General features: G+C 43.2%; 1 protein-coding gene across 1 annotated transcript in view; it reads left to right on the forward strand.

Moving 5' to 3' along the window:
• The window catches only part of Tnfrsf19 (TNF receptor superfamily member 19), a 92,825-nt gene that overhangs the window by 67,629 nt on the left and 3,391 nt on the right, over positions 1-21,805 (forward strand). The window contains exons 6-9 of the mRNA XM_051195570.1: positions 16,375-16,539; positions 17,369-17,494; positions 18,989-19,091; positions 19,918-20,314. Coding sequence (XP_051051527.1) covers positions 16,375-16,539; positions 17,369-17,494; positions 18,989-19,091; positions 19,918-20,314 — 791 coding nt within the window. The remainder of the gene's footprint in view (positions 1-16,374; positions 16,540-17,368; positions 17,495-18,988; positions 19,092-19,917; positions 20,315-21,805) is intronic.

Genomic DNA, 21,805 nt, shown 5'->3' on the forward strand with positions numbered 1-21,805 from the left:
GTGGCTGACCAGTGCTCCCCAGTCTCAGTTGCTGGTAAGCATCGATGTCAGCAAATACACACACACATACACAAAACACAGACAGACAGACAGACAGACAGAATGATTTCTTAGGGAAAACATGCAGATCATTCTATAACCCTTTTGTCATTCACTTGAAAAATTATCTTTTTCTGGTTTAGCTCCCTGCATACAGATGGTGATGACTATTAAAATTTCCACAGAAGTTTTGTGATGTAAGTTTCCAGGTCACATTTTGGTTCCCTGTGTTCAGGTGCACCGAGTTACCCCTCTGGTTTGCCATTAGTAAGAATTGCAATCAAATCTGGTATCACTCAATAGTGATCTAGTCCTCTGAGCAATAGCAAGTCTCCCAATCTCCAAACATTGGAAGTCTTCCTATCTACTTTGTGCTTTAAGTGTTTCTTAATGGAGTTTTATAGTTTTCATTGTACAAATATTGGAGCCATTAAGGCTCTACTTCAGGTCCCCAGTGTCTAAAGCATGGAAGGTTTCTGGGTTTCTAAGTGCTTTAGTCTTTTTGATGACTTTGCAAACAGAATTGTTCTTTCCCTCTTTCTTTCTTACTTTCTGTTTGTTTTTAAGCAGGAACACTCTGCTAACAGGCTGGTCTCGAATGCACAGACATGTGCGAGCCCCTGCCTGTGCCCTTGCCTCCCAAGTGCTGGAATTAAAGAAAGGCGGGCACCACCACACTTGACCTGCGTTGTCTTTTTTGGTTCATTGTTAACACTATGTAAAATATAACTGCCTTTGCATATTTACTTATACCTTGCAAATCCATTGAATTCTTTTGTTCTTTCCAATCATTTTTGGTAATGCTCATGGTTTTCTGCATGTATGATCACGTCATTTGTAAACGGATGGTTTTAATTCTTCCTTATAGTCTGGATGCTAGTTAGTTATTAGTCAGCTAGCTACTAGTTTAGTTAGGTAGGTAGTTAGGTAGTTCCGTAGTTAGTTAGTTTTGCTTTTCTTGGTTGGTTCCTCTGACCAGGTTTCCAAATACTATGCTGGATAGAAATGGTAACAGTAGACACGCTTGGCTGCTTAATTTTCAAAGCACTCAGTTTCCTCCCCACATGCAGTGTCAGCTGTGCAATGCCCTGAGTGGTTTCTAGTGTCTTGAGGAGGATCCTGTTGCTTCTTTGTTTTTAATCAGGAAAAGAAGCTGTATTTGGTCAAGTGATTTTGGCAGGGATGGGGAAGGGGTGGGGAAGCATTGTCGAGATTATCCTATTGGGTTTTTTCTTCTTCATTTAATTCTTTTTTTTTTTTTTTTATGTTTTATTTTTTTCCTTTCTTAGGAAAATTTATATACATGTATATGTATATATATTTTACTGAAAAACAATCTTATTTTACATAATAATCTCATTCCCTCTCCCTCCCACCCTCCGATGCCCCCACTGACCCCCCAACCCACCCCCCCACCCATTCCCCAAGGATAGTGAGGCCTTCCATGGGGGATCATCAAAGTCTGTCACATAATTGGGGGAGGGCCTAGGCCCTCCTCGGTGTATCTGAGCTGAAGTAGTAACCCTCAATAGGGAATGGGCTCCCAAAGTCCATGTGTGCACTAGGGGTAAATGCTGTTCCACTGTTAGAGGTCCCATGGATGCCCAGGCACCCACAGTCAGAGGGCTTGTTTCTGTAGGTTTCTTCAGCACCATCATGACTGCTTTGCTCATTCCCCCCTCCCTCTCAACAACTGGATTCCAGGAATATGGCTCAGTGCTTAGCTGTGGGTGTCTGCTTCTGCTTCCATCAGCTACCGGATGAAGGCTCTAGGATGGCATATAAGATAGTCATCAATCTCATTATAGGGGAAGGGCATCAAAGGCAGCCTCTCAACTACTGCCTAGATTCTTAGTTGGGGTCATCTTTGTGGATCTCTGACCATTTGCTTAGTGCCAGATTCCTCTTTAAACCTATAATGGCTCCCTCTATTATGGTATCTCTTTTCTTGTTCTTCTCTGTTCTTCCCCTGACTCAATCTTCCTGATGCCTCATGTCCTCCTCTCCCCCCCTCTTATCCTCTTCTCTTTCTCCTAACTCCCTTGCCCCTCCCCCCATGCTCCCAATTTGCTCAGAAGAAATTGTCCTTTTCCCTTTCTCTGGGGGACCATGTATGTCCTTAGGGTCCTCCTTGTTTTCTTGCTTCTCTGCAACTGTGGATTTAGGCCGGTGATCCTTTGTTCTATATCTAATAACCATATATGAGTGAGTACATACCGTGTTTGTCTTTCTGTGACTGGGTTGCCTCACTCAGGATGGTTTCTTCTAATTCCATCCATTTGCCTGCAAATTTCAAGATTCCGTTGTTTTTTTTTTTTTCCACTGAGTAGTATTCCATTGTGTAAACATACCACATTTTCTTTACCCATTTTTCAGTTGAGGGGCATCTAGGTTGCTTCCAGGTTCTGGCTATTACGAATTATGTTGCTATGAACATAACTGAACAGATGTCTTTGTTTCATGGATGTGGATCATTTGGGTATATGCCTAAAAATGGAATTACTGAATCTTGTGATGGACTGATTCCCATTTTCCTGAGGAACCACCATACCAATTTCCAAAGTGACTATACAAGTTTGCACTCCCACCAGCAGTGAAGGAGTGTTCCTCTTTCTCCAAAACCTTCTCCAGCATAAGCTGTCATTGGTGTTTTTGATTTTAGCCATTCTGACAGGAGTAAGATGGTATCTCAGAGTTGTTTTGATTTGCATTTCCCTGATGGCTAAGGATGTTGAGCACTTTCTTAAGTGTCTTTCAGCCGTTTTAGATTCCTCTATTGGGAATTCTCTGTTTAGTTCTGTACCCTACTTTTTAATTGAATTATTTGGTGTTTTGGTGACTAGCTTCTTGAGTTCTTTGTATATTTTGGAGATCAGCCCTCTGTCAGATGTGGGGTTGGTGAATATCTTTTCCCAGTCTGTGGGCTGCTGTTTGGTCTTGTTAACTGTGTCCTTTGACTTACACAAGCTTCTCAATTTTAGGAAGTCCCATTTATTAATTGTCAATCTCAGTGTCAGTGCTACTGGTGTTATGTTCAAGAAGTGGTCTCCTGTACCAATTCGTTCAAGGTTTTTCAATTCGATTCCATTGGTCTACCTGTCTAGTTTTGTACCAATACCTGTTTGTACCAATACCAAGCTGTTTTCAGGACTATAGCTCTATAATAGAGCTTGAAGTCAGGGATGGTGATGCCCCCAGATGATACTTTATTGTACAGGGTTGTTTTGGCTATCCTGGGTATTTTGTTTTTCCATATGAAGTTGAGTATTGTCCTTTTGAGGTCTGTGAAGAATTGTGCTGGGATTTTGATGGGGATTGTATTGAATCTGTAGATTGCTTTTGCAAGATTGCCATTTTTACTATGTTGTTCCTACCTATCTAAAAGCCTGGGAGATCTTTCCATTTTCTGGTATCTTCTTTAATTTCTTTCTAGAAAGACTCAAAGTTCTTGCTATATAGGTCTTTCACTTGTTTGGTTAGCATTATCCCAAGATATTTCATGTTGTTTGTGGCTATTGTAAAGGGTGTTGATTCTCTGATTTCTTTCTCAGCCCCTTCATCATCTGTATATAGTAGGGCTACTGATTTTATTTTTTAGTTAATCTTGTATCCTGCTAGTTTGCTGAAGGTGTTTATCAGCTGTAGGAGCTCCCTGGTAGAGTTTTTTGGGTCACTTATGTAAACTATCATATCATCTGCAAATAGTGAAAGTTTTACTTCTTCCTTTCCAATTTGTTTCCCCTTGATCTCCTTTTGTTGTCTTATTGCTCTAATTGAAGAGATATGGAAAGAGTGGACAGCCTTGTCTTATTCCTGATTTTAGAGGACTTGTGTTGAGTTTCTCTCCATTTAGTTTGATGTTGGCTGTTGGTTTACTATACATTATATATATATATATATATATATATATATATATATATATATATATATAACGTTCCTGTTATTTCTGATCTCTCCAAGACCTTTATCATGAAGGGGTGTTGGATTTTGTCAAAGGCTTTTTCAGCATCTAGTGTGATGATCATATGGTTTTTCTTTTTCAGTTTGTTTATATGGTGAATTACATTAATAGATTTTTCATATGTTGAACCATCCCTGCATCCCTGGAATGAAGCCTACTTGGTCATGTTGGATGATTTCTCTGATGTGTTCTTGGATTCTATTTGCCAGTATTTTATTAAGTATTTTTGCATAAGTGTTCATGAGGGATATTTGTCTGTAGTTCTCTTTCTTAGTTGTGTTTTTGTGTGGCTTGGGTACCAAGGTAATTGTAGTCTTATAAAAAGAGTTTGTCAATGACCCTTCTGCTTTTATTGTGTGGAACAATTTGAGGAGTGTTGGTATTAGATTTTTTTTTAATTTCTGGTAGAATTCTACACTGAAGCCATCTGGTCCTGGGCTTGTTTTGGTTGGGAGACTTTTGATGACTGCTTCTATTTCATTAGGGGTTATAGGTCTATTTAAGTTGCTTATCTGTCCCTGATTTAATTTTGGTAAGTGATATCTATACAGAAATTTGTCCGTTTCCTTTAAATTTTCAAATTTTGTGGAATACAGGTTTTCAAATTATTACCTGAAAATTCTCTGGATTCCCTCAGTGTCATTATGTCCCCCTTTTTGTTTCTGATTTTGCTAATTTGCATGTTCTCTCTCTACTCTTTGGTTAGTTTGGGTAAAGGTTTGTCTATCTTGTTGATTTTCTTGAAAAACCAACTCTTTGTTACATTGATTCTTTGTATGTTTTCTTTGTTTCTACTTTATTGATTTCAGCCCTCAATTTGATTATTTCCTGGTGTCTACTCCTCCAGGTTGAGTTTGCTTCTTTTTGTTCTAGAGCTTTCAGTTGTGCTGTTAATGCTCTAATGTGCTATCTTCCAGGTTCCTCATGTGGGCACTTATTGCTATGAACTTTTCTCTTAGTACTGCTCTCAAAGTGTCCCATAAGATATTGGGTATGTTGTGTCTTTATTCTCATTGGATTCTAGGAAGTCTTTAATTTTTTTCTTTATTTCTTCCTTGACCCAAGAATGGTGCAATTGGGAATTGTTCAGTTTCCATGAGTTTGTAGGTTTTCGGCAATTTGTGTTGTTGTTGAATTCTAACTTTAAAGCATGGTGGGCTGATAAGATACAGGGGGGTATTCCAATTTTTTTGTATTTATTGAGGTTTGCTTTGTTGCCAAGTATGTGTTTGATTTTAGAGAAGGTTCCATGTAGAGCTGAGAAGAAGGTATATTCTTTTGTGTTTGGATGGAATGTTCTGTAAATGTCTGTTAAACCCAATTGGGTCATAACTTCTATTAGTTCTTTTGTTTCTTTGTTAACGTTCTGTCTGGTGGTCCTGTCTAGTGGTAAGAATGGGGTGTGATGTGTGACGTTTTATGTGAGCTTTGAGTTTTAGTAATGTTTCTTTTATGAATGTGGGTACCTTTGTATTTGGGGCATAGATGTTCAGAATTGAGACTCTGTCCTGATGGATTTTTCCTGTGATGAATATGAAATGACCTTCTTCATCTCTTGATTGATTTTAGTTTGAAATATAACTTGTTAGATATGAGGATAGCTACCCCCACTTGTTTATTGGGTCCATTTGATTGGAAAATATTTTCCCAAACCTTTACTCTGAGGTAATGTCTGTCTTTGAATTTGAGGTGTGCTTCTTGTGTGCAGCAGAAGGATGAATTCTGTCTTTGTATCCATTCTGTTAGCCTGTGTCTTTTTATAGGCGAGATAAGACCATTATTATTGAGGGAAATTATGGACCACTGATTGTTAAGTCTTTTTTGTTTTGGATTTGGTGGTGGTGGTATTGTGAGTAGTTTTCTTTTGGCTTCTGTTAAAGTGGGATTATCTATTGCCTATGTTTTTGTGAGTGTAGTTAACTTCCTTGGGTTGGAGTTTTCCTTCCAGGACTTTCTGTAGGGCTGTATTTGTAGATATATATTATATAAATCTGGTTTTGTCATGCAATATCTTTTTTTTCTCCATCTGTAGTGACTGAGAGTTTTTCTGGGTATGGTAGTCTGGGCTGGCATCTGTGGTCTCTTAGTGTTTGTAGAACATCTATCCAAGACCTTCAGGGTCTCAGAGTTTCCATGGAGAAGTCAGGTGTAATTCTGATAGGTCTGTCTTTATATGTTACTTGGCCTTTTTCCTTCACTGCTCTTAATATTCTTTCTTTATTCTGTATGTTTTTTTTTTTTTTTTGTTTTTTTTTTTGTTTTTTTTTTTTTTTTTGGTTCAGGCTATTTGGTGTTCAGTAAGCTTCTTGTACTTTCATAGACATGGCCTTCTTCAAGTTGGCCCCAGACTCACCTCAAGCAGAAGGCATAGGGGATCCAAGATAGAGATGAGGGATGAGGGCAGCCTCTGCATGTTCTGGTGTTTTGGGGTGGTTCCCCTACATGCAAGGCTGACCCAAGTTTCAAGGAGAGAGTGGGAGTGTTGGACCTGAACTGGTCAAACACTCACCTCAAGCAGAGGGCGTAGGAAGGCCAAGCCCATTTAATTCTTGTATTGATTGATTCATTGGGTAATTGGTTAATTAGCCAGCTAATTGATGTCTGTGATTAACCCTTGCCTTCATGGAACGGATCCTTCTTAGTTGCCTAGTTTGGGGGACTGCAGTTGTTTACGGTGTTCTTGTAAAAACTTTCTGTTTCATTCCCTGCTCTTAATAGTTTTAGCCTGCCGCCTTTCCCTAGCCAATCCAAAGTTTGCTGATTTTGAAGATTTAAAAAACAAAACAAAACACTGTTTGGTTTTATTGATAGTGATTTGTTTTTGTTTTTGTTTTTTTCTATTATATTCCATTGCTCCCAGCTCCGTCCCTACTGTATATATAAAGTTTTAGAGTGGAAGATTATTATGCATTATTAATTTTTCTCTTTTTAACTCAGCCATTTATTGCTATAAATAGTACAGCTTTTGCCACTTCCTACAAATGTTGGTACTTTGTATTTTGGTTCATCTCAGATTATTTTCTAATTCCCTTGCCATTTCTTCCATGATTTGTCTATTATTTAGAAATATGGTGTTAGCATTCCAAGTATTTGTGAATTTTCCCAAATTCTTTCTTCTGCGATCTCTAACTTTATTCCACTGTGTTTGGAAGACATTTTGCACAATTTCAGGCATTTCAGATTTGTTGACAACCCCTTTGTGATTGTCCAGTACATATTGGAGACTGTTGATCCCAGTATTGTCAAGTACTTTCCATTCTCCTTATAGTATAGTCCGAATTCCTCACAGAAGTTAGTAAATTCCCACATTACCTAGCTCTGCCCAGCACCTGTGACATCATTTCCTTCAACCCTGGTCTCATTCATGTCCAGGAACTATTTTTGACTGACTTGTTCAGATAAGCTTAATTGGTATAATTTCGGTAATGAATGTTTGGAGTGGATATCTCACACTAGCAATATGCGTGGAAAGTTTTAAAATAATGTTGAAAAAGCTTGTATATGAGCTCTCATGGTGCATTACCTAAAATAGTTAGCTATGAGTGTTCAAAACAATGAGCAAACTAAATATGGTGCATAGGTTCAGTGAAATATTATTCAGCCATTAAGAAGGAGTGAATACTGACACATCTAACCCCAGGAATCAGACACACTGGCCATGTACTATTGTGTAATGCCATTTATACAGAAACACTTAGAGTAGTTGATTTCATAGCAACAGAAAGCAGCTTAATGCTTGCCAGAGTCCCGGTGAGGAAATGACTGCTTAGGGGATGGGGTCTGGGAGTGTGTTGGTTATGAATATATTCTAGAATTAGCCACGATTGCCACACAACTTGGTGAATATACTCAGTGTCTTGTGCATATGTTGTTACAGTGAGAAAATAAGGGCCAGTGAGATGGCTCAGTGGGAAAAGGTGCTTGCCACCAATCCTGGAGACCAGAGTTCTGAGTTTCCTCCCCATGACCCACACACATGACATGGCATTCATGCTTGGACACAATACACACAAGAAGCAATAAAATAAGTAAAGGTGCAAAAAACCAAATCAAACAAAATAAATATTTATGCAGTTTCAATTAAAATAGAATTATATCACTTCCCTCTTTCCCTTTCCTCCCTCCAGAAAAATGTGTTTCGAAAATGTAAATATGGCTATAGAGAGAAAAACAAATATAGAAATCTTTTTTAAATAATGTTTCTATCAGTTATTAAAATAATAAAGATCAAAGTCTAGAATGAAGAAAATGTGAATGACTAAGGCTTATGCTCATCCATCATCATCATCAGAATGCTTGCTATGAAGTGGATGAAAAACACAACTATTTTGTTCATTGGCAAACTGTGGAGCATCTGGACTTCATATGCTAAATGTTATTGTGAATTTTCTATTTTTTCATCAGTTTAGATGAACAAGATAAAGCCTTTGCTCTGGGGCTGTGCTCTTGCATTGCTAAACCAGTAAGGGCTCTTTGTTAGCAGCTGTTATGATCATCAAAGAGTATGACTAGAAATAATTCATCAGGTTCTCATTGTGCTAAACCTTTATTCGATTCAGATGTTGGTTGTTTGTAATGGTGAAAAGTCACAAAAAGCAGGGGAATGAATTGTAGCTTACTCAAAACAAATCTAAAAGTAAAACAGATAAAATATTCTACTGAGAAGTAGAATTGTCTGAATTGCACTTACATTCCAGAATTATGAATAGAATTAATAGCCTACGCCACACTGTGGCCATCAGCAAGGAAGATGTGTTACATTTTGTACAGGGATATCTCATATAGTGCAAACCCAGATCAGTATCTTCACTCAAACCCAGATCAGTCCTACCACTCTAAAGAACACACATGGCATTAGTGAGATCCTAAAAGCAATAGCCCAAATCCAAAGCATCATTAGTTATTCCATCACCTGTTCCTTCACACAGGAGGAGCAATACTGATCTAATTATGTAACGTGTACTTTAAAAGTAACATTTTGGGCACGCCTTTAATCTTAGCACTCTGGAGGCAGAGGCAGGTGGATCTCTGTGATACAGTAGTAAAATTCACTAGCCTCTTTATTCTTAGGGATAGAGTGAGCTGAACTTGACAAGTCATATTTGTGTTTGATATTAGGTCAAACCATATGTCAGTTTATTAACTAGTATTTATCTTCCTGTACAAAACTCAAGCCAATCATCCCTTACACTACAGTTAGCATATATGTTTTATTCTAATTGATTGCCTGGGGAGATGAATCATCATTAAAAATGCTGTCTACAAAAGCAGCAAACTTGAGACTTAGAGTTTAGATTCCCAGAACCACGTAGACACTGGATAGACAGGGCAGCCCATCAGTCATTCCATACTGGAAGGGAAAGATAAGGGATCCCTGGAACAAGCTGGCTAGCTAGACTGGCCATATGGATTAGCTCTGAGAGACCTTGCCTCAAGAAACAAGGTGTAGAGAGACCCAGGAAGACTTCCTAAGGATTCACACATATGCACATGCACATATAAGTGTTCCCACATATATGTGAACACACACACACGCATATATATATATGTATATATATACACACACATATATATATATATGCACAACACACATGCATGCACACCACACTCACATGGAAAAGGAAGAAAAAGGTTTAAGCTTAAGGATCTGGCAAACCAGATCTTGGAAACAACCTAGATGCCCCTCAACTGAAGAATGGATAAAGAAAATGTAGTATATTTACACAATAGAGTACTTACTAGTCAGTAGTAAGAAACAATGACATCCTAAAATTCGCAGACAAATGAACAGAACTAGAAAAAAGCATCCTAAGTGAGGTAACCCCAAACCAGAAAGACAAATATAGTATTAACTCACTCATAAGTGGATACCAGACATAAAGCAAAACATACCCAGCCTACAATCCACAACCCGAGAGAAGCTAGAACCCTCTTCCAGAAATAGATGGAAGCAGATGCAGAAATCCACAACTAACCAATGGGCCAAGCTCCTGGAGTACAATCGAAGTGAGGGAGGAGTGATAATATGAGCAAAGGAGTCAAGACCATGGTGGGGAAACCCACAGAATCAGCTGACCTGAGCTAGTGAGAGATCACTGATTCAGGTCTGACAAATGGGGAACCTGCATAAAACCAAACTAGACTCTCTTAATATAGGTGACAATGGTACTACTGGGACAGCATATGAGGCCACTGGCAGTGGGTCCAAGATCTAACTCCAATGCGCAAACTGCCTTAGTGGAGCCCTTTCGATATGAAGAGATACCTTGCCCATCCTAGACACAAGGGTGTGGGGTGGAGAGGTGCCTTGCTTCTGCCTCATGAGATGATGAGACAGACTTAGTACACTTCCTGGGGGAGGCCTTACCCTCTCCATGGAGCAGATGGAAGGTGGGGGAAGGACTAGGGAGAGCTGGAGGAGAGGAGGGAGGGAAAACTGGGATTGGAATGTAAAAATAAATTAATAAAAATAAATAAATAAATTTTAAAAAGAATCTGGCAAACCTTGGATTAAATATTAACCTAAGTAAATACATATTTCCTTAAGTATAAAACCTTACTGGGAAGCATTATGATAATGCTTGGAAAGTGAGAGGTAATGATCTTGAGGAGAACTTGGGGAATGCTTTGCAGATGATGAACTCGGGTTCTTGTTAGCAGCTCTCTAGCCAATCTGTCATTTCTTCCCTCCCCCTGACCTAGTGAGATAGGGTCGGGATAAGTAGGTGTTACTGTGCCCCATTTGAATAGGATGGCGCGGATGCTTATTGGTTTCCTTAATAATTATTTTGGCATCAGATTAGCTTTGATTGGATGGAAGGCATGACTTCTGGGCATTTCTTGTAGATCAGCTATCATTTCTGTGAGTTATTAGTTAAGGTCGAATTTGGCCTCTCCTAGGATGGCTTCTTGAGTTGTCATTGCAAGAGGAGGTTGAGCTTTAGTTGGGTGTTCACTCTGAGGATGAGGTCATGATCTTCAGGGTCTGCATACGGATCAAGCCATGTAGTCCTTCCTCTCTCTCCCTGCTCACAGTAAGACTGTAATGATAGTAACGACTGCTCTTCATAAACACAGCAAGGACTGTAAAGGAAGCTGCTCTTGGCTCAAGCTCTTTCCATCTGCACTGCCACCAGACAGGATGTGCGCAGTAAACAGACTCATCTCATTGACTTACAAGGCCTCATAGAATCAATGCTTTGCAGTACTCAGGGGCTGGGTTTTCTTCAGCAAGTACTCGTTTGCTCCACTGTTCATCAAGATGAAAAGATGTGCCAGAATCCCTTGGAGGCAATATAAATAAACAGTAAACAAGTTTAACAAGAGCCATTGCTTTGTGTGAGGGATATAACTAGCTAGGGAAGAGGCCAACCCACTGTACTGAAAAACTCAAAACTATTTCTGTCAAAGTAAAACAGTAGTTTAATGCCAGCCCAGCCAGCTAGGCCAGGGGGCATTTCTGCTGGGCTAGTTCAAAGGAGAGCTTCCCACCCTGGTGTGGGGCCAGGCTTACTGGTGTACGTCACCCACTGGGTCTCTTCCTTTCCTACTTCCAGTTCACAGGTCACAGTGGAGAATGATTTGTTCATGAATTGAGATGATCCACACATCTCTACCCATCCATCTCCCCAGTAACTTGACCCTAGACATTGTCATGACTCGCTGCAAAGGAGGCTGGAAGTATGGCCTCTTTCCAAGTCAGCCTAACTGTAGTTGGAAGAATAACAATGAGCCAAAGTGAAATATATAGAATGTTTGGTAACAGTACTGTCATGTAGGAAGAGAAAAAAGGGGGGAGGGTGAGTCCCTGGGGATTGCTAATGCAGTTTTAGTTCAGTGAACAGCATCACCCAGCAAATGACAGTTGAGGCCATGTGGGAAGAGTGCATGGTGATGACGGTTAGGGAAGATTTGGGAGACATAGTAGTCACTTTGCTCATTGATAAGTCCCAGTGCCTCACAAAATGCAGCTTAATGGAGGCACTGATTATTTGGATTCATGGCAGGGGATACAGTCCATCATGGTACAGGAGGTATGGCAGTAGGACCAGCTTCTGACAGTGACAGCAGGAGGCTGCTTGTTCACATCTCAGTGACTCAGGAAGAGAAAGGGATACTGCTGCTCAGCCGACTCTCTCCTTTACCCTTTTAAACCCCAGCACATGGGATATATTGCCCACAGTCAAGGTGGGTCTCCCTCAATCTTCTCTTCAGATACCCTCACAGGCAAACCCATGGTGTACCTCACTAATGCCCTAGATATTTCTTAATTTAGAAACAAGATGGCAGTCCAAATTAGCCATGGCATAAGAGAATGGATTTTCTTTTAGGAGAAATAGCCTTGGTTGCAATGAGGAGCCCATCTGGGATACCCATGGAGATGATGTGTGGGTCATATGAACCTGGGGCTCAGAAAAAGCAGCCCAGAAAAAAGCAGACAGCCATGGGGTTCAGTGAACTGCTTCATCTAGGTCTATAGTGTAAAGGCCAAGGTCATCTCCATGGGAAACAAACAGCCCACAGGATGGTCACATTCCCCTACAGCCCAAATGCCCAGTACCTGGCGGATTCCACATTCCTTGGGAAGAATCCAAGCCTCTCAGCTTAACAGGGGTTCAGGGTCTGCAGAATAAGCTACTCTCTGATCTACCCTAAAGGAAACATACTCAGGAAGGAGGAGGGTTTGTTAATGCCAGCATGCAAAGTGGAGGAATTCCTTTTATTTTTGACCCAAGTTCCCTCCTCTCCCAGCCAACCCTGTCTGAGTAAGGCCCTTTGTTTGGAAAGTTCTCTGGATTGAAGGAAGGACATTTTGTTTTTAAAGATCAAGTCTAAGGTAGCGGGATTGGTACAGGCAGGGCAGTGCAGAGAAAGGAGAGTGCTGGAGGCTGGGAAACCCAGGTGGATCCAGGTGTGGGCTTGGCTCTTCCAGCAGCTGGCTCTCCCTGTGGCCATCCCTCCTTCTCCTTTAGCCCTTTTCAGGCTCAGTCATCTGGCCAACACCTTCTCTTCCTTCCTAGGTGACACCCAGGCATTGTTTGGTGCCCCATTTCCCATTCTTAGAGGCTATTTTGCAGATTCCAAGGTCCTGATTGGCTAAGCTGCTTATGAGAAACCAGTTCCTGTGAGGAGTGGACTGCTTTGCCCAAGTCTTGGGATGGTGCTGCCCCTGGCTGTTTCTCTCAACAGAAGAGAGCAGGCCTTTGCATAAATAGACACAGGCTGCATCTCATCTAATTTTACCTATTAATGTGTCTAATTCCTCGTAGTCATTCATTGTGTTTGGTACTTTTAGGGTGAGACATGTTGCTGGGGGGGACAGAGCACATCTTTGACAGCTATTGATGGCCCCGCCAGGCTTTGGCTGGTTTATACTAGATCGGTTCTTTGAAGAATCCTTGGCCACATCTCAGCCACAGCTTAAGAGAATCCTTTCCTATGGTTAACGAACCCTCCTCCCTTCCTTTGACCTTTAAAATAAAAAGAATTGTAAGTAAACGAACTTGTTAGAGCAGGAACTTGTATGAAGGAGTTTGGGAGCTGTTCTGAGGACCAGTTGATACTGAGCACTGGCTTCCATGGCTTCTGTAGCCTCTAGACTGTCAAGTATGGCTGTGTAAAATGGGGGAAGCAGATAACGATAACATTCTTACAGAAGGAATGGTTTGCTGTGTCACCTTAGATATGTCCATACAAACTAGAATGGAGAGTGAGGTCCAGTGATTTGAATCACACAGGTGCCTCATCTCCCAACATGTCCAAGATGGACAGATACTGATGCTGTGTGTGTGTGTGCGCACGCGCATCGCATGTTTTTACCTGTAGATTCCATTGCCTGGGAAAATGGAGAAGTTGGTATTCCTGTGGTAAAGTGATGTCGCTGCCATCACAGTGGTGTAGTGCTTTGCCTTGAAATCTGTCTCTCACTGAGACCTCTATGTTTAGAGAAAATAAATCCTAAATTGAAAACTACTAACTCAAAAATAAAACCTTCATTTTAGGGACCTGTTTACCTATTTACAAATTAGAGACGGTTCATTTTATATTAAGGCAAGTGTGTTAACTGACACCCTTTGTAGCTTGGTTACTTGTTTGTTTGTTTGTTTTTGAGGCTTAGTCTCACCAGGAATTTCAGGCTGGCCTTAAACTTGATGTTTTCCTAACTTAGCCTCCCAAGTCCTGAGATGACAGTTCTGCACCGAAACACCCCACTTCTTTGGAAATGATTTTTAAAACCGATGTCACCAGGGACTAAAACGGGGGCTTAGTGGAAACAGAGCACTGGTTGCTTTTCCCGAGGAACTGGGTTCAATCCCCAGCAGTCACATGGTGACTCGTGACCATCTCCAGGGTACCCAACTCCCTCTTTGGCTTCCAAAGGGTGCTACATGTTCTTCGTGCACAGACATACATGCAGGTAAATGCCTACGTGCTCAAAATAGTAAGCTAAGGGCATGTATTTCCATTCCAGCCTATACTCTCATTCCATGCTAATTTGAGAAAAGAAGAATAGTGCCAGGCCACAGGGGCTCTTTAACCCAGACCTTTGGACTTCTGTATATGCCATACAGTACCAGTTGATGAGCTTAACTTAGTAGTTACCATCTAGAAACCACGTACACATCAGTCCCCTTCACAGAATATATCTGGCGTCGATGGTAGAATCTTGTCAGGATCCCACATGAGAGGCTGGCACAGTCCATGAAGTGCCAGGACCCAGGGCTGGGTCTCGGGTGGCATCATGTCCTGACTTCCTGTGTCTCCTGCCTCCCCGCATGGCCACAGTCACATGGGTATTCTTCAGGAAAGACATTAACCACCATTACTGCCTCAGAGGCCAAGGACACTCCTTTCCCCTGAAGTTGTCCCCCGAAGCAAACGAGCTCAGTCTGCTTTCAACTGCACACATTCCAATTCCAATTACATTTTAAAATATTGTACACCAACTGAAGGGGTTCCGAGAATGCCACTCCAGCTGACAGCCCTCTGGCTAATCACCCTGGTATGCTGGTTATTTCAGTTAAAGACATGGGGTTCGCTGTTGCAGAGGCACAGTCTATTTAACCTCTCCCCAGAGATTAAACTCATGCCCTATAGGGAGCCAAAAACGTCACTGCAGTGAGCTGACTTGGTCCCTAGGTGATCTTCTCTTGGTCATATGGTAGTCCCATGCAGTTCTCGGAGCAGCTCTCACACCATTGTCTGGCCTCTGGGTCCATTCTCTTCTGTCAGTGATCGTCTGCCCCTTTAAGAAAAGAAAAAGAAAATCTTATCCTCTTCTCTGTGTCCCTACAAAGATGGGCAGAAGCTGGATTTGGTAGTGTAAACCTGTAATCATTCAGTTGGGAGGCTGAGGGCAAGAGCAAGAGCGTGGAAGGTTCAAGGCCTGCCTGGGCAATTTTGTGTATTGAAATAAAAAGTAGAAGAAAGCCAAGGTTCTGGGGAGATGGCTGGGTGGTTACAGTGTTTCTGCACAAGCTTGGGGCTGGGGTTGGAACCAACCATGTAAAGCCCAGATGAGGGGTGGAGGATTTACTCACATGCATGCACACACACACACACACACACACACACACACACACACACGGTGGGGGGTTGGGGAGTGAGGAAGGACTGTGGCTATTCGGAGCTGGGATGAGATGTAGCTCCATCATTAGGACTGAAAAAGTTGGGCAGCTCTAGGCATATGAATCTCCTGAATTACTGGACCTCAGTTCCCTGTGCATGTAAATACATTTGTGTGGCCTTTTCTCCTCGTAATCCGTGTATTGTCAGCTCATGGCAGCAAACCTCCCACAGGTGGGCAGACAGAAGGAAAATGTCCATTCACTCCAATACTGTGGTGTGCCAAGCGCTGGGGCAGTCACTGACGCTATGGAGGTCAAGATGACCATCCAACTTTCTACTTCACTGGGCCAATGGCAGGTTTATGAACCAAACCATGAGGGTTATGTATCCCCAGTGTTGTGACGGCAGTGGGTGCTGTACTGGGACATTTGGGTGTGCAAGGTGCAGGTGTAACAAGAAAGAGGATGGGTATTGAACACCTTCAGACCTCTCAAGTTGTTTTCTCCACTTTTATTTTTCTCCCATGAAAGCAATTACTCATGATATCCACTAGCTTCAGTGTGTTATGTCCAGCCGGTAACCCACAGGCCGGGCATAGCCAAGAATAACAATGAATGAGGTCCAAAAAAAAAAAAAAAAAAAAAAAAAATCCATAAACTTGCTTTGTAACCAGATTACATGGTTCTGGAATGTAACTTGATGGGTGACAACACGGTGTCACAATGAGATAAGGGTAGATGTGCTGGAAGCATTTCGAGTCCAGTTTGGCAGAAGGTGTGCTGACTGCCCGTTCCTATCACTTTCAGGTACCAGCAAGGTGAACCTTGTGAAGATCTCGTCCACCGCCTCCAGCCCTCGGGACACGGCCCTGGCTGCCGTCATCTGCAGCGCTCTGGCTACTGTGCTGCTAGCCCTGCTCATCCTGTGTGTCATCTACTGCAAGAGGCAGTTCATGGAGAAGAAACCCAGCTGTAAGTCATCTCCCACCAACTTACCGTGAAGCGAGCTTGTTAGCATTGTCACACAAGGGTTCACAAGAGACCTAGCTGCGACAAGCAGGCCTCCGCAGGGATATCGGGGCCTGGTAGGGATGCTGACAAGGCTGTGATGTCCCAAGGCTACAAGGCAAAAATGAAAATTGGCTATACCCCCACATTCTTAACAGGGTAAACAGTGTGTGCCTCTGTATAAGGAGTAGGCAGTCCTCAACTTGCCATCATTCAGCCTAACAAGTTTTCGATGTTGTGATGGTCTCACAGCATACCCGTTAAGCCGGCGTGCTTCTCGATCTCAGCCCATTCACAGTAAATTATGTGGGCACTGTTATGAAGTGGGCTGGGCTGTAGCTTGGTGGTAGAGCTCTTGCCTATTGTGTGCAAGGCCCTGGGGTTTAATCCACAAGGCAGCTCACAAAGTGTAAGTCCAGCCCCAGGGCATCTGATGTCCTCACCTCCATGGGCACCAGGCACACATGTGGTTCACGGATATACATGTGAGCAAAATACCCTTACACATAAAACAGTAAGAAACATTTTTTTAGTGTGTATGTGTATGGGGGTGTATAATGACATAGGCTTTGTATTGGTTGACTTTGCCCACTGTAGGCTAGCAGAAGTTTATGGTCCAGGTTCTGTTTTTTTCTAGACTAAGCACTAATGTTTGGAAGAGTGGCGTATAGTGTCTTCATTTTACAGCGAGTGTCTTGGGGTAAGCAGGGATATGTAGAATAATGGTGTGGACTCATTAAAAATACCAATACTTACAGAGAAGTGTTGACCGTGGGCCTCTCCCTTCTCCTAGGGTCTCTGCGGTCACAGGACATTCAGTACAATGGCTCTGAGCTGTCATGTTTTGACCAGCCTCGGCTCCGCCACTGCGCCCACAGAGCATGCTGTCAGTGTCACCGGGACTCAGCCCAGACATACGGTGAGTTGGGTCATGAAGAGTGCAGAATGGGACTGCAAAATGGCATTGCCAAGTCCAGCTCTGGTTCTTCAGAGTGGGTGGCAGCGCGTCACAGGCTGATTGTCCAGTCATGGCTGATCCATGACTGTGGCCGCCCCCTCCCCCGTTGGTCTGGGTGTTCCAGTATTAAAAAAACAAACAGGAGTCTCCACAGATCCGGGGCCATGTTAGCAGTTCAGCCCACTTCATTTAGAGTCCCTTTCACCTGCTGTCTCTTCTGCCTGCCGTGTAGAGGTGGGGCTGACATCCTTGGGTTTTAATCAAGGTTTCTATGGTTGTGATGAAACACCATGACTGAAAACAGCTTTGGAGGAAAGGTTTCATTTGGCAGACATATCCAGGGCTTTAATCCATCAAGGGAAGCCAAGGCAGAAACTCAAACAGGGCAGAAACCTGGAGGCAGGAGCTGATGCAGAGGCTTGGATGGGTGCTGCTTACTGGCTTGCTCCCCACGGCTTGTTCAGCCTGCTTTATTATAGAGCACCCCCACACCCCAACACACAGCCCACCCCCACCCCATCACCCCCACCAGCCCAGGGATGGCTCCACCCACAATGGGCTGTGCCTCCCCTCCCCCATCAATCACTAATTAACAAAATGCCCTACAGGCTTGCCTACAGCCCCATCTTCTGGAGACATTTTCTCAAGTGAAACTCCCTCCTCTCATGACTCTAGCTTTCAAGTTGACATAAAACTACCCAGCACACCCTGATTACCTGGCCAATTCAAAACCAACACTAATAGGACTGGTTTCAGTGACTTCTGTGAGAAGGGAGAAGAGGGAGGTCCACACCAGGGTCCAGCCACACCTGCCTCTTGGTCTGTTGCTAGAAAATAGTCATTAAGGAGAGTTGACACAGATGGAAATGTGCCTCTGACCCAGCCAGGCAGAGGTGACATGACTTCCTCTACCTACAACTCGTTGACATTGACCGGAGGTTTCTACTGCATGTCCAATCCCAGGCCTCAGCAGGACATAAATCCCTCATGGCTAACAGTACTCCTGGCATCAGTCTAGCCCAGTAGCCCTCTCTATTGTCCCAAGTTGCTGGTTTGTCTGAGTATAATGCCTGCGATAGTACCAAAGCATCTCTTGGACACTATTATCTGCTTCTAGTTATTCATATTCTAGGCTGGTTGGACCGGCCTCTTGGTAATGTTGCAGAATGGACCATCTCAGTCCCATATGTCACTCACAGAATGAGAACGTCTCACCCTTATCCCCCTCCCTCCTTCCGGATAGGTCTCCATATACAGCCCAGGCTGCCTAAGTCCTCCAACTGCTTCAGTTGATAGCAATATGCAATTGTGTCTCTGTATTTGACATTTTATTCCTCCTTCTGCTAAACAAACACTCACCCAAAGGTGATCCACTGCTTTTCCAAGGCTTAGCTGGTATGAACAAGAAAGTTCTGGAGGAAAGCCCCGAGCCTCACGCTTTTCTGCCTTTCTCAGGGCCCGTTCACCTGATTCCATCCTTGTGTTGTGAGGAGGCCCCCAGCTCTGCCCGCACTGCCCTTGGCTGTGGGCTGCATACTACGGCTACCCTTCAGGAGAGGTAACTGCTCTTCTAGTCAACAATGTCATACTCCCGTTTGCAACCGTGTATTCTCCCAATGTGGCAGCTTTGTGTTCAACTGTAGAGATCTGCCTCTAGATTATCAACAACTTCCCAGAACCTGGGAGAGACCCCCCCTCAGGGATTGCAGGGCCTGGGGTTGCTGATGACCAGACCAGTACTGTCTTCTGGCACTCCCCGCCCACTTCATTTGTGTCTTATGTTCATGACATGTCTCTATTTTCATGAGATTTTATTTTAAAGCGTGTGTGTGTGTGTGTGTGTGTGTGTGTGTGTGTGTAAGTATGTACATACAGTACAGGTGCCCTCAGAGGCCAACAGCATCGCATCCCCCTGGAGCTGAAGTTCCAGGTGGCTGGGAGTCTCCCCATGTGGGTGCTGAGAACTGAGCCCAGGTCCTCAGAAAGAGTGTGCACATGTGCTTAGCTGCTGAGTCGTCTCTCCAGCCTCTATTCCTGACATTTCTATGATGTCAAAGTAATGTCTCACTTGTCACACTCTGCTGGCATACTGTTCTAGAGCAACAATCAATAAAATTCAGTTGAGAACTAAGAAAATGCAGGCGTTAGACATTGGATACATTTATACTAATATGTATCCATATTAGTATGTAATATGTATAAAATATGTATAAAAAGCACTTTTAAGGTCAATGGAGTCGGGGTAGTTGTCACACTGAGGCAAGTTTAAAGTAATAGCACTGGAATTCTCACTATGTTGGCATTGCAGCCGTAGAGTTAAAATTATAACTGAAATGCTATTCTGTCCTGCACAATACTTACAAACCTGCCGGATGTGTGTTCAGAAATACAGCTTCAGTGGGAGACGCCATGCCAACTTTCTTTGGGTCTGCCTCCCGGTCCATCTGCGGTGAGTTTTCTGATGGCTGGCCTCTGATGCGGAGTCCTGTGGGCGGCGACATCTCTCTTTGTGACTCATATCCTGAACTCATCGGAGAAGATATCAACTCCCTCAATCCAGAAAACGAAAGCTCAGAATCTCTGGATTCCAGTGGTGGTCAGGATCTGGCTGGGACAGCTGCTCCAGATTCTTCTGGAAATTTCACAGAAGCTACTGACTCACCTAGATATGGTGATACAGTCTGGGAGCAGACCCTAGCTCAGGGTGCCCAGAGGACTCCAAGCCAAGGAGGTTGGGAAGGCAGTGGCAACTTGAACCTAGCCATGTCTATGTCCTTCCAGGTAAGACAGTAATGGGTGTCAGAGTGGGCCTGTGCTACCCGGAGGGGTCCAAAATCTGTTCCCACTGTGAAATCTGGGGAGGAGGACGAGGGATAGCTGTATTTAGTTTTTTCTCACACATTACAGAAGACTGTTTTAAAGAAACCTCGTTTTTTCCCTAACGAGCAGAACCATGTTATGAGAGCACAAAGAGCACTCATACTCTTAACTTGTCTTCTTAAACCTGACCGCTGTGTGTGGGATGCTGTGTGTGGGATGCTTCCTGACAAAGAGGTGTAGTGATGGATGGCCATCGGCCCCCATCTTCGTTGTTGTCTCTGGCTCCTCTTTCCCTCCTGTGCACAGAGCCACTGTCACCTTCTTGATTACATTGACTCATTGGTCAGTCTGGTTAGAAACAGACTGGTAGTGGTGGCCTGGGACCGAGTGCATGGAAAGATCTCCGTGCACAGATGGTTCAAGTCAGGCTTGGGTGTGGTCAGGAGCAGAGGAGAGTAGATGTGAGGGCTTCCTGAAGCCACAAAGCAGGAAAGGTCTCATGAGATCTGATCTTATCTCTGCATCATCCTCTGGGTGAGGGTGTAACCTGAGCTAACTTTGCCTTCATGCTTCCCAACATGTCCTTAAAAGACAGTGTGATCTCTCTGTAGCCAGGAGTGGTGGCTTACTGGTTTTATTTTGAGCCATCCTATAATTTGTACAATTTTTTTAAGTCAATAAAACCAAACAAAAAAATTGATCTCACCATCTTGCTACTATGAACCAAAGCATCTAGATGATTCTGTTTGTTCCTTAAGTTCATTTCTTGTTGACTTGATTCCATAGCATGGGCTCATTTGGAATTCAGAGGAATCTTACTTTCTGCGAAGCAACCCCAGTCTTACAGCACTGTGGTCTTTAGCCAGTGGGAGGCTGTGATTTCCAGAGCACTATGAATGTGTTTCCTGAACGAATATCTTTACATACTAGTGTTCTTATGGGGGCTTTAAGACCACCCAGGGTCTGATGATGCTGGTCCCCCTTCAGGATGAATATTTAGGTGTGAGAGCCACCTTTAGCTCCATGTGTGCATCTCCCTGTTCACACCTGTGCAGAAGGGAGCAGATCTGAGAGATGTATGGTGGCTGTTGTTGAGATTTGAGACAAGGAAGCTAACCTGTTTCCTTACAGAAAAGCTTTCTTGATGGTTTTGCAGTTTTATCCGGACAATTTGCAGGAATCCCTACGGGCTCTGCGGATTGAACTCCAAGCATGGCAAGTGCTTTACCCATGAGCTATATGGTATTATCTTTTAATATCAGGTACAGGTGCTTGCTGCAGAGCCTGATGACCCGAGTTTGGTCCTTGGAATCTCCTTGGCAGAAGGAGCGACCTGACACCTGCCAATTGTTCTCTGACCTTGACTGGCAACAATGGCACAAGCATTCCCCCCCCCCAAAACACACACACTCAAAACAATAAACAACAAAAAACTCAACAGGAAGGAACAGA

This window comes from Phodopus roborovskii, unplaced genomic scaffold, assembly GCF_943737965.1.
Source record: "Phodopus roborovskii unplaced genomic scaffold, PHOROB, whole genome shotgun sequence".
Taxonomy (NCBI): domain Eukaryota; kingdom Metazoa; phylum Chordata; class Mammalia; order Rodentia; family Cricetidae; genus Phodopus; species Phodopus roborovskii.